The 13,203-nt window shown below is 37.9% G+C and overlaps 1 protein-coding gene across 1 annotated transcript in view; it reads right to left on the bottom strand.

Annotated features, from left to right (window-relative positions):
* The window catches only part of LOC145007258 (putative RING-H2 finger protein ATL53), a 977-nt gene extending 59 nt beyond the window's left edge, over window positions 1-918 (bottom strand). Inside the window, exon 1 of the mRNA XM_078966229.1 lies at window positions 15-918. Within this exon, the coding sequence (XP_078822355.1) occupies window positions 15-918 (904 nt within the window). The remainder of the gene's footprint in view (window positions 1-14) is intronic.
* Window positions 919-13,203: the final 12,285 nt, after the last annotated feature.

Genomic DNA, 13,203 nt, shown 5'->3' with positions numbered 1-13,203 from the left:
CGATTACTACCCACCTATCTTAAGAGAATTGTTATCGGTTATTTGCTCCATTTGGATTAATTCAATCCCCGAACCCCCATCAACAGATTGAAATTGGATTCCACGATGATCAGAAGTTGCAAAATCCTCCATAGAAACTGACCCAATAATAATTCCAGAACTTACCCTACCTTCTTCTCGATCATCATCCTCCATATATGAAATCCGTGAATCTGTTTCCTCAGGAAATATCAAAGCATCGGCGTTTTGCTCCGGTGATGGCTCCTCATCAGTGTCATCAACAATCCTGGCACGACATAAAGGGCAGTTTGTATGTGATCGGAGCCATGTATCAATACACGATAAGTGAAAACCATGTTTGCAATAGGGTAACACTCTAAGCATCTCATCTGCTTCAAATTCAGTTAAACAAACAGAACATTCAGTCCCCACAACCACCCCATGATCACCTTTCTTGAACTTCACGATGGTTATAGTGTTTATTACCGACAGTTGAAGACCAGTGGTTCTGATGTACCATATGTGGTGATCAAGACCATCCTCATCTAGGGTTTCTTGATTTTCCGGTAACACTGGTGGCGGCGTGCGGTGACGTTTGGATCTGTACGAAACAGTACAGAACTTGTAGAGGGTGTAGATAAAGCTTGCGATGAGGAAGAGTAGAGAGAGCGTAAGCGGGAAAGAGATTTTTTGGTGGTTAGGCGCTGGTGGCGCTGGTTGTGAATAAGGGCTGTTTGCTGGCGACCGTGATGATGATGGTGGAGGTGAGTAGTCGGCGATGCGGCAAAAAGATGGACAGGTGGCGGCGCAAAAGGGAAAACAGATGCCGGAGAGGTTACGTTCCGGATCACATTGAAGGTTGCAAAACGGGATGGTCGAGTCTACCATTAACCTCCGGTTCCGATTGGAGGGTGCCATGAGTAGGATTCATGAAAAGAGGATGAAGTCAACGTGGGTGTGTGTGAAAGGTGGTATTCAAGAACGGAGGGATGCCTCTTTGGATTTGACGATTCTGCATGGAAAGATGCCTCATCATTTAGTATTTTCCGTCATAAAAATGTTAATGTAATATTATAAACATCTGTGTTTTTGGATTTTTTGTATGTGTAGTACGTAGGAGACATCATCATCGTTTGTAATAAATTAAAAAGTAAATTACAAAGTTGGTCACCGTACATTACTTAAAATCGTATTTCCACTTTTGATTTTCATGGACTCGTGATTCTATTATATTATGGATATATGGTTGATGAATGGTTAAATATGACTCTTCAAAAGTATATTTTGGAGCAATTTGGTCTATAAATATGAGTTTTCTTGCGGTCTTTGTTTATAACTAATAGGAAATACTAACATGTCTTTGACTCGGAAGTAAGGAGACTTAGCGGTGTGGTGAGGTATGGTGAGATGTCATTGATCCATAAAAATGAAGGTTCAAGTCCAATCTTATACATAATTGAAATTAAAGAGTATTTTGATTTAGTCATAAATATAAGTTTAATTGTTTGTTTTTTGGTTAAATGTTGATCACTCCTCTTCCTCGTGCAGTCACCTTCTCTAGGAAGAATCTAATTAAGACAACACCCCATTTCATGTCTCCTTAATCACCAACACATCATCTTCTCTAGGAAGAATCTAATCAAGACAACCCCCATTTCTTGTCTCCTTAATCACCAACACATCATCCAACTACCATCTTTTCCCAAACATAGATATAGGAATCTACCATCTTTTCCCATCCAGATTACAAAAAGGATGCCTTTGGCATCCGGTGGTCACAGACGGACCATAGAACCATGTTCAATAAATGTAATGTATTAGGTGTCTGCTCTCAGCACTCGAGTTGGGCAATAATGGTTGGACAAGGATACTCACTCATTCTTAAAACCAACTTTCTCAAGGCCAAAGATTCCAAGGAAAATTGGGGGGGGGGGGGGGGGGGGAGGAGGTCATCGTTCATGATTCCTATAATTTGATCATCCTCTAAAACCACAAGAATCCTTAGAATTAAAATGGGATTCTAACTCATCAACTTATGAGTTAAGATGTTGACAAAAGTTTCTCTTTGGATAGCATAATACAATGAAAGTTGTAAGCACTGTTAGGGGGGTGTTATTGTCTAACTTTTGCCTCTATGATAGAATCAATCAGGAAACCTAAGAGGCTTTCAGAGGAGTATTATGTAAGCAACCCGGAACTAAGCAACCGTCACCCAAGATTGCACTCAAAGGCCATCTGGCGCATATGTGTTTGTTTATTTCCTTTTGCACATATTGCACAAAGATATGTGCTTAATAACTGCATAAATATGTGTTTGTAAAACTTTGATAACTACATCGATATGTCTTTGTTCATTTTTTTTTTGAAAAAACAATTATATCATCAATGTGATATGTCTTTGTTCATTTTTTTTTTTTTTGTAAAAACAATTATATCATCAATGTATGCAAGATAAATATGATCTAAACCATTTAAGCTGGTATCCATAAATCATTGTTATATTGTTGGTGTCTATTTTAAACTGAATGGAAAGGCATTCCATTCATAATGCTTCTTAGGAGGATATGAAAAAACAGTTAATGGTTTCGTATTTTCATGTAAGTGTAACTGCCAATATCCGGATTTTGCATCAAATGTACTAAAATGTGTATTTCCTTTTAATTTTTCTAAAATATATTCTTTTCGTGGTTATTTATAGGGGTCTCCAACAGTAGTGTCATTTGTTTTTGTTTTTTTTTTTTTATAATTAATGACCATTCTTCATTTACCTCGTTTTATTTCATTATTATTTTCTACATAGAATGTGAGTGCTTTGGAATTACGCAAGTCATGACGAATAAAGATATTATTGAAGATACGTGTCCTTTCCATGGGCAGAAAATTGTAATTATTTAAAAAGTGTCAGTAGTAGTGTCGGTTACGAATTATATTCGTAACAATGTAATGGTGTGATATAAAGTTAGTATGTGACATAAAGTGTGTACGGCCCCTAATAGTCTAAGGGTCTAAAATGTAAATTAGGCTTGTCTTGTTACAATCATTTAATTGTAATTATGTAATTATATCATTGAAAGACAAAACTTCAAAAATGGTCTCTGTGGTTTTTGAAAATATCAAGTTTAGTCCCTAAGTTCAAAAAACCTCACGGATCGTCCATGTGGTTTCAAAACTTTTAACATTTGATCCTTCCAGCTAACTCCGTTACCATTTAGCCGTTAAGTCATGGGCATTTTTGTTGGATTAGTGTCTAAGTCCATAACTATTTTGGTATGTACTTGACCCGATGGTGCATGGTCCTTTTGGGTTGCCTTCACCAAAGCAACTTGATAGGATGAATTATGGAGAGAAAGGATTAAATATGATTTATTAATATATTATGAGAATAATATATTAAAGGAGAAATCATATTTTTTAATTAATATTAGTCAATAATTAATTGGTAATTAGTTTTGTGACTAAAAGAGATTAATTAAACTTAAGGGACTGGAATTGTAATTACAAGATAATTGCAATTTGGGCTATGGATTGTCTTAAATTAAGGAGTGGATAAATTCTATGTGGAAGCCCATAAGGAAATCATCCAAGGCCTTAATTAAAGGAGTCTGTGGGTTGCTTAGGGCTTAACCACCCAAGTTAGGGTTTCCTTGTTAGATAACCCTAATAGCTTCACTATATATACAACCCTTAAGGCTCAAAAACATGGGGAACTTCTCTTCTAGGGTTAGAACACGTTTTGGGCAGCCTCCATCCTCTCTCCTCTTCATCCTCTTGCTTATGGTGTTTGTGAACCATTAGAAGAGTGACATGTGTGACTCTAAGCTTTCTAAAGTCAATACAAGGAGGAATTGAGATTGTTATTGCTACATAACAATCAAGGTATGATCTTAAACCTATTCTCATGTTAATATGACTACTTGAATGCTAGAATTAGGGTTTGTAGTCTTGGATAACTTGCATGTACAATAGAAAAACCTAGATCCAAGCATTAGGGTTTGCATGAGCATATAGGATGTTCTTATGACCAAAACTCATAAGTGGTATCAGAGCCTAGATTGGTTTCTATTGTATTGATGCATTATATGTTTGAAAAATTCGTTTTTTGTGTTTCTGGGGGCTGGACTCGCCGAGTCCATAGCTGAACTCGCCGAGTCCATGCTTGACTCGACGAGTCAACTCGTCAGATGGAGCAAAATTCAGGATTTCTTGTTGTTTTTGATTAAGGATAGTTGCCTTATCATATTAGATCAATATAAATCTAATTTTATGATATATTTGGCTGTATTCTTGATCTAATTGAAGATATTTATCAATTAATAAAATATTTGTTTCCTTATGTGATACTTGATTAATTATTTTGATTAATTTGGAAAATTGTTTTACAAGAAATCATTAAATAAATTAAATATGGATAATTATGTGATTAAATGTTAATTTAGATAATTTGTTATTTGATCCTTGTTGTTATGAAAAGTTTCATATTTTCCCCTTTAGGTTTTACGGTTTAAATTTGAACCCAAAAGTTTTGTTGTTTTGAAATTTAAATAGTTTAAACCCTAATGTTTTCAAATGTTTCAAAACTTACCCTCAAGTTTTGGAATTTAAATTTTGATTAAAAGTTTAATTTTGATGTATATTTAAATTCTAAACCCAAATGTTTTTGAAATGCTTCAAAACTTGCCCTCAAGATTTGGAATTTAAAAGTTGATTAAAAGTTTAATTAGGAATGTTAAATTCTAAAACTCTAGTAATGTTTTGAAAAGTTCAATTCACACCCTTATGGTTTTATTAATTAACTAAGGTGTATAATTAAAAGAGGTTTAATAAATCCATAAAAGTTTTGGTTTGCAATTTAATTGAATTAAAAGTATAATTATTAAATTTGACCACCTAGTATTTTAAAAGTGTAAAATACACCTTATACTATATACATAACATTAAAAGTCTAACATTATATATATATATATATATATATATATATATATATATATATATATATATATATATATGTATGAGTAAAAGTCAGTCTTACCGTTAGTAGGCCTCATTCACAAAGCTGGTCTATAAGGGGTGTTTAAGGAAATTGCCTATAAAATAGCGATTGAATGGGTATCCACTCTTACCCACCGCACTCTTAACTAGTGGAAGGTTGTTAACCGAACGGGTAGGATAGGATGAAACCTTCCATTATAAGTATAATGAAATACAAAGTAACTAAATGTTTTTCAAATTCCCAATCTTAGTTACTTAGGCAAAAGTGAATTGATGCAATTCCATGAAATTACACTTTGTGCCCTTGCGAAGACGTTAGTGGAGCGTGTGTGGTTTAACGGCACACTAAATGGTTCTAAGCAAAGGTAGCAAAGGATGACTCAATGTTTGTCATAGTTCGGTGGAGCGTGTGTGGTTTACCGGTACATCGAAAAGGTGACTGTAACATGTGAGGGCACTATGTAAGTTTGCATGGTTATTCACACCCGCTTTGTGATCCTCGGCATCCCAGTCACAAACTAGAGGGGCATATCGAGATTTAAACATGCCATTGAAATGTTCAATGAATCTCAAAGGATCTAGGAGTTTTCATAGATTTAAAACATAAATTTCTTTTTCGTTTTTCATGGTGGAAATTAGTGAATCGTCATTCACTCACCTTCAAATATTCTGCAACTAGATTACGGCATCCCTTTTCTAGGTTGTAGCGTATTGTGTTGGGTCCTAGCCTTGGAATTTCATTTGGGTGATTTACCAAGGACTCAATCAATCAACTACCTTGAATTTGTTTTCTCCCGTTTTGTAGATGTCAAAGTTCGACAACTATGGTCTTCCCAAATCCCGTGGAACAAGCATTCCACATGAAGATGGTATTCCATGATTCGATCGAGGAACAAGATATCATGCTTCACTTCCTCCACCCCCTCCAATTGTTCTCCCTAACCCACAAGATCGAAGAATAGAAAGGTTCAACATCACTAAAGCCCAATTGAAAATGAAACATGAAGATGGTAAAATCGTGTGTGCCCACGTTCTAGGAATGAAATCACACATTGATAGGTTGATAATGTTGGGTGTGTCATTCCCAAATGAGTTGGCTGTGAATTAGGTTTTTCAGTCACTTCCTGAGTCATATAATGAGTTCAAAAGAAAGTATTATATGATGGATCATGACGACAACCTCATTGACCTAACTTACATGCTCATTGCTGCTGAATCAGAAATGATTTGGCAAAGCAATGGAGCGTATTCGTTGGGAGACTCAACCGACCATGCTTCCGAGGACCTTCTAGGAGAACCGACCTGCGTTTGCTGCCAAAAGAAAGGGCGTTGGATAGAAGTCAGCCCCAAGAGCCTGAAGATTCCAAAGATGGGAGAGTCAAAGAGTATGGCTATGCTTCAGGTAAAATCCGCTATCTAACTCCGTTAAGTTCCTATTCATTGATTCTTAATACATGATGTGATAAGATTGCATTTGAATGTTTTGTAGGATCGATGAAAGGATAGGAAGCTTGATGAAATAGAGCAAGATGAGTCTAATCACGAAGAAATGGATCTCGATCCATGAATTTGAAGATTAGATTTTGAGCTTAGATAGTTATGATAGAGTTGTTAGAAATTTTCCTTTTAAAATACATAGTTTTCAATGGATTTTGCATTGTAAGGACAAATGTTTTCCACTGTTTTATAAATAAAATAAATTTTCATTTGACTTATTTATTTGTTTATTTCCTTGCAATGAAATCGTTATGAAAATTGGTACAACAAATCGATATGATTCTTATTTATGGTGTTTATGGAAAAGTCGAGAATTTACCAAATAGGGAGAGTTTGTCATCGCCCAAGTTTCAATTGGACAGAAATTTGGAATCATGCAACTTGGTTGCACGAAGAATGAGAAATTTCATATTTGGAAATTAGACTAATTCATTGACAAAGTGTCAAGTAAAGGACTAGGAGATCAAGTACACAAAGTTGTGTGTTGATCAAGTCAACCATAAGAGTAACAAAGATATTCGTCATGATTTACTAAAGGTTTAGTAAATATGATTATACATATAAGATTAAGTGTAATTCGGAATTGATTAAAAAGGTTTAAATCAATAGCAAAACAAATAAGAAGAATCAAATAGGCAGAAAGATAAAAGTTTCTCCATTTTAAGAAGAACGGAGAGTACCTTTTATGCTTTATGATTAAGAACCATATCTTAATTGATCCTCTAAGTGAGTTTTAGTACAATTGTATGTCTAAGTAAAGGAATCAAGAATTGAAGAAATGGTTAAATCAAGAAGTCAATCATACTTCGTTCCAAAACAAGTCTTAGAGTTATGTCACAACTGAAAATTTTGTGTCATGTAATCTATACACCCAAGTTAATGTGAGTCAAAAACTTAAGAACATGTGTAACACCTATGATTATAACTTCAAAAACTTCAATCAAATACATCATACAAGTACTACAAATAGTCATCAAACAATTGGAGACCCTAGAAGTCCTTGTTTAATTCCATTTTGGACTACGACTCCCTTATTGGATCCAAATGGACCAATAAGCTTCCAATTAGACTATCATGGGCTTAGAACCCTAATTGGGCTCTAATTGGACCCACACTAATTTATTTCAACATTTTGGGCCATGTTGGGCCTAGAATGAAATGAATTAAAAGCCTTGATACATGAATAACCTAAACTAGTCCAATAAAAATATAAAAATCCTACCACATTCCTTTAGACTTAAAACATACCCAAGATTAACTCTAATATTGGGCTTAGGGGCAAAGGCCCAAATTTTTCCTTTTCCCTTCCAAATTCTCGGCCCAATGCCCAAGCCCAAGAGGAAATGGAAGAGTTGACTTAATGCATGCCACCTCATTATTAACCAAAGGGTATCTATGCATGGAACTCATACTTTCAAGCACATATCACTTCAAAGATCACTCCTCTTCTCTCCTCTCTCTCACTCTTGGCCACATTCAAACACACACACAAAAAAATTTACTCATTCTTCTCTCAAAGAAACTCTCTCCTTTCCTCTCCATAATTTCGAGATTCTAAGAAGCTTTCAAGAGGATCTTTCAAGCTAATCATCATCTTAGGTAAGTATTTACTTATATACATGATCTAGCTATTTCATTCCATCAAAAATCTCTCCTAAATCTATTCCAACTCGTGATCATGCATCTTAGAAGTCACCAAACTCGAGACCTACCAAGGAAAGGTGCTAAGGCCGAAAATCACTTCATTTTTCCTTCCATTTTCTCTTCAAAACTGAAACCACACTAAGGTGAGCTTCATAGCCCCTATTTTCTGTTTTTATGAGTTTTGTGGGGGGGGGGGGGGGGAATACAAGTGAAAGTGTAGATCTATATGTGTTTTGTATGCCTTGTATGATTTCCATGCTTATATGTGTGCTTTTGTGTGTTATAATGTTGGATCTAGCCATAAAACCCCTCAAAAACCGAGATATACCTTATGTTAAATGATTTTAGCATCAAATATATTTCTACATACAAAGTGTTTCTAGAAAAATAGCTAAATGGCTTAGTAACAATTTCTTTGGGCTAAAAACACAATTTTTGGACCAAAAATGTGAAAAATACAAAAATTAAGGGCCCAAATTGACATATCACGAATTCTGATGGATGAGGTGTGTCAAAACAGTTTCAATAAAAAAATTTCTGGAAATATACTCATTTAGAGGATTAAAAACATAAATTTTAAGCTTAATGGGCTAAAAATGACATTTTCGGCCCAATGAGGCCCATTATGCGAGATTTTCTGTTTTGGAGGGCCAAAACTGTGTTTTTCTGTAAAACAGTGGACTATAAGTGTTCCAAGTCCTTTTCAAAGGTTTAAAATGTTTTTTTTTTTAATTTAAAAAGGAACAAAGTTGCAAAAATTTTACAATTTGGGCCAAAATTGTCAAAATTGCGAAAAAGAAGGGTTATAACCGAGAAAACTAAAATTTCAGGGACTTAAACTGTTTTCATTGAAAAATATGCTGAAAAATATCAATTTCAATAATTTTTGGTGTTAAAATGTCAAGAAAAATGATTTAAGGACCAAACCGGAAAATTATTTAATTAAGGGGTTGAAAAAGTAAATTTTACAAACAATGAGGGGCTGAAAACAGAAAATGTCCAAGGCTTATTCAATACATGCAATTTGATCAAATAATGGCACCGCGACTATCGACGAAATACAATACACTACAATACCAAAAGTCGTTGTTAAACGAATTGGTTCGGTCTCGAACAAATAAAATCTGAAACTACTAACACTACAACGCTACGACACTACTACACTACGACACTACGATTCATACAAGTAACGTTTGGGAATTCAATATACATGCGAGTGTGCACAGACGTCTACGCGCCATCTTTGGGCCCCAAAAGTGTAAAATCTTGTTTGTTGGGCCTAGCTAGCCCAATGACCTGATCTTAAGGCCCGAAGACCTCTATCTTACGAAGTGTTGGGTTTTACCGACCTGACACAACGTAAAAGGACTTTCAATGGCTTGTATACTACTGGTCCCCAAGGGTCCTTTGGTATTGCTAGTAAAGTCTACATTTCATGCGAGGCGGGTCTGGGACCCCTCGTACATTTTATCCCCAACCGGTTAATGGAGTCATTGAGGTCTTCGTGTCCTCTTTCTCTTCGGATGTGGGACTACACATAGTCAGGGCGATTGGATAACGTGATTAATACGGACGACGCCTACGGGATCGTTAGTATAGCTATAAACTGGTCGTTTGTGTAATGCGTGTTTGTAGCAAATAATCATGCTCAAAAATAATCCAACGTCGCCTGGGACTGAGACTACGCACTATGCAATGGTTTCAATGTGACTTCATGGGATTCAAGGAATTAGGAAAACATCGGGTTTTCCTAGGGTTTTCAATACATACAGATTTGAAATGCATACAACTTCAATGAACAATTTTTACAAGTATAGAAACAAACAAGCATACCTATGGATCTTCACAAACGTTTTCAAAAGCTTTTCTTTTCAGAAAATATCGGATTTTCTGGTGATTTTCAAACGATACGAAACATTGTTTTTCTTCAAATACCGCTTATGAACTCACCAACATTTCATATGTTGACGTTTTTCAAAATACTTGTATTCTCAGGTAACCAGTGAATTCAAGGAAATCGTACTCAGTGATGGCTTGCAGTTTATTTATTAACGAACTGAACAATTTATTTTTGGGAATGAAATGTTTAAACAATGTACTTCATGTAAACTTCACTGGTTGTACTATATTAATGCATGGTGACGAATGTTGTTACGTTTCATATATATTCAATGTTATGGTATTCAATTGAGTCACGACAGCCCCCGAACGTTTCCACCGCCCGGTTCGGGGGTGTGACAGGTTGGTATCAGAGCTTTGTTTATAGTGAACTAGCATGTCTAGCCACACATTGATATGCAACTATAAACCAAAAAGAGGGACTAACGTAACTCTGAACAAAACAAGTAAATAAAACACGCTTGCTTGCATTAGGAATAAGAACATAACGCCTAATCAAACACAATAATGCTGGTATCTTGGTTAATTCGGGATTGTTCTTAGTGATACCAAGGAGTGAATGTAGCCTGATCAACTACATTCTCTCCAAAGTAAAACTAACATGCGTCCTGATGAGATTGGGATAGCTAGGGAACCTAAAACTATACCCCTTTTATCACCAAAAAGAGAACGTCTGTTTAGTCTGCAATAGTGGAAGAGGCATAGGATAATATTAGTGAACTTTTACGTGTTTTGCTATGTGTTGCGAATCTATGATAGTATGCTAAATGATAGAGGTACTTAAGCTCATGCCATACACCTAGTCAGTAGAACCACAACCTCACGGAAACCATGTACACTCAACATCTTTCCGTCTCGTGACAAGAAGATGCCTCTCCGACCTACTCGCAGAAACCCAGGACCTACTCCACCCGAGGTTGACTCCACTGCATTCCAGGCAGCCGTGTCTGCTGCGGTCACAGCAGCTATGGCACAACTTCACTGAGGGAACAACGGCGGAGGGAACGGGCAAGGGTTCGGAAGTTCGAACAACGGGACCAACCAAGGACCCACTAAAACGTGCACCTACAAGGACTTCACAAACGCTAAACCACGAACTTCCAACGGCACTGGAGGGGTGATCACTCTGAGGCGATGGATCGAGAAGGTAGAGTCGGTATTCGAAATATGCGATTGCCCCGAGCAGATGAAGGTGAAGTTTGCGGCCTGCACTTTTGTGGACCAAGCACTCACTTGGTGGAACGGACACGTGGAAGCTATGACGCTCCCTATCGCCAACTCTATCCCATGGGCAGTAATGAAGGAAATGTTAATGGCTGACTACTGCCCCCGAGGCGAAATACAGAAGATGGAGAAAGAGCTATGGAATCTCACTGTGCAGAATGCGAACATCGATGCCTACATATCGAGATTTAGCAAACTATCTCTGTTGTGCCCGGGTATGATCACGACCGAAGGAAAGAAGATTGAGCGATTCATCTGGGGACTGACACCTCCCATTCAAGGGAATGTGATAGCTGCAAACCCTGAAACGTTTGACAGTGCGAAGAGATTGGCGAAGAGGTTGTATGATCATAACAACAAAAAGGGCGAGAAGCCAGTGGAGGCTGAGAAGGAAAAAGGAGGATGATGGCAAGAAAGGGAGGAACAACAAGAGAAAGGGGCGTCAGGGCCCCGAGACCTCTAAAAAGCAGCAAATAGTGGCAGTTAACGCTGTCACTGCACCGGTTCCAGCCACACCACATGCTCCAGCCTCAGCTGCATCAAATGCTTCAAGACCCTATTCCGGTAATCTTCCCAAATGCAATAAGTGCGGTCTCCATCATCACGGCGAATGCAGGGAACTCCATTGCACTAGTTGCAACCGAAGGGGACACACTGCAAGGTTCTGCAGGACTTATCCTCCCCAGAATCAAAATCAGGGAAACAACCACAACAACAACAACAACCACCGCAATAACAACAACACCAATGCCGGCGGCAGCAATGCAGGGCCTAGCCACACCTGCTTCGGGTGTGGAAGGACGGGGCATTTCCGCCGAGATTGCCCTAACAACAACTCAGGAAACAGAGGAGCAGGAAGGATGCTGACGATGGGTCAGGGTGATGCAGTTCAGGACCCCGCAGTTGTGACCGGTACGTTCCTCCTAAACCACACTTATGCATGCATCTTATTTGATACCGGAGCGGAGCGAAGTTTTGTAAGCGAGAAGTTTAAACATTTATTAAAACAACAACCCCAGAAGCTAAATGAAACCTATACGGTGGAAATGGCCAATGGGAAAACCGAATCCACTGGGGAGATCTACATCGGATGTACCCTAACCCTTAACCAACACGTCTTACGAATAGACCTAATGCCAGTATCAATTAGGAGTTTTGATGTGATTATCGGCATGGATTGGTTAAGCCCCCACCATGCCGAGATTTTGTGCCACGAGAAGGCCGTTTGCCTTCGTCTCCCAAATCACGAAACCCTAGTAATTTACGGAGACAAACCCAGTATGAATCTTCGTCTCATCTCGTGCATCAAAGCACAAAAACATCTGCGAAAGAACAATTTGGCGTTCTTGGCTCACATAGTGGACAAGACCAAAGAAGAAACTAACATCCAAGATATTCCGGTAGCGTGTGAATTTCCAGACGTGTTTCCTGAAGATCTTCCAGGAGTACCCCCAGAGAGACAGGTTGAGTTCCGAATCGACCTCGTTCCAGGAGCAACTCCTCTCGCTAAATCACCATATCGGTTGGCTCCTGCTGAAATGCAGGAATTGTCCAGCCAACTCAGTGACCTTCTGGACAAGGGATTTATCCGACCTAGCTACTCGCCATGGGGAGCTCCGGTCCTCGTCAAAAAGAAGGACGGATCTTTCAGAATGTGCATCGATTACAGAGAGTTAAATAAACTCACTGTTAAAAACCGCTACCCACTCCCACGAATCGATGATCTCTTCGACCAGCTCCAAGGAGCTAGCTATTTTTCTAAAATAGATCTACGGTCTGGATACCACCAACTCAAAGTCCGAGAAGAGGATATTCCTAAAACCGCTTTCCGAACCCGCTACGGACATTATGAATTCGTCGTAATGCCCTTCGGTCTAACAAATGCACCTGCCGCATTTATGGACCTAATGAATCGAATCTGTCGACCTTTCCTTGACAACTTCGTCATTG

This window comes from Lactuca saligna, chromosome 7, assembly GCF_052625555.1.
Source record: "Lactuca saligna cultivar CGN05327 chromosome 7, ASM5262555v1, whole genome shotgun sequence".
Classification (NCBI taxonomy): domain Eukaryota; kingdom Viridiplantae; phylum Streptophyta; class Magnoliopsida; order Asterales; family Asteraceae; genus Lactuca; species Lactuca saligna.
Note: the sequence above shows the minus strand (reverse complement) of the source record. Positions and strands in the feature narration are given on the sequence as shown.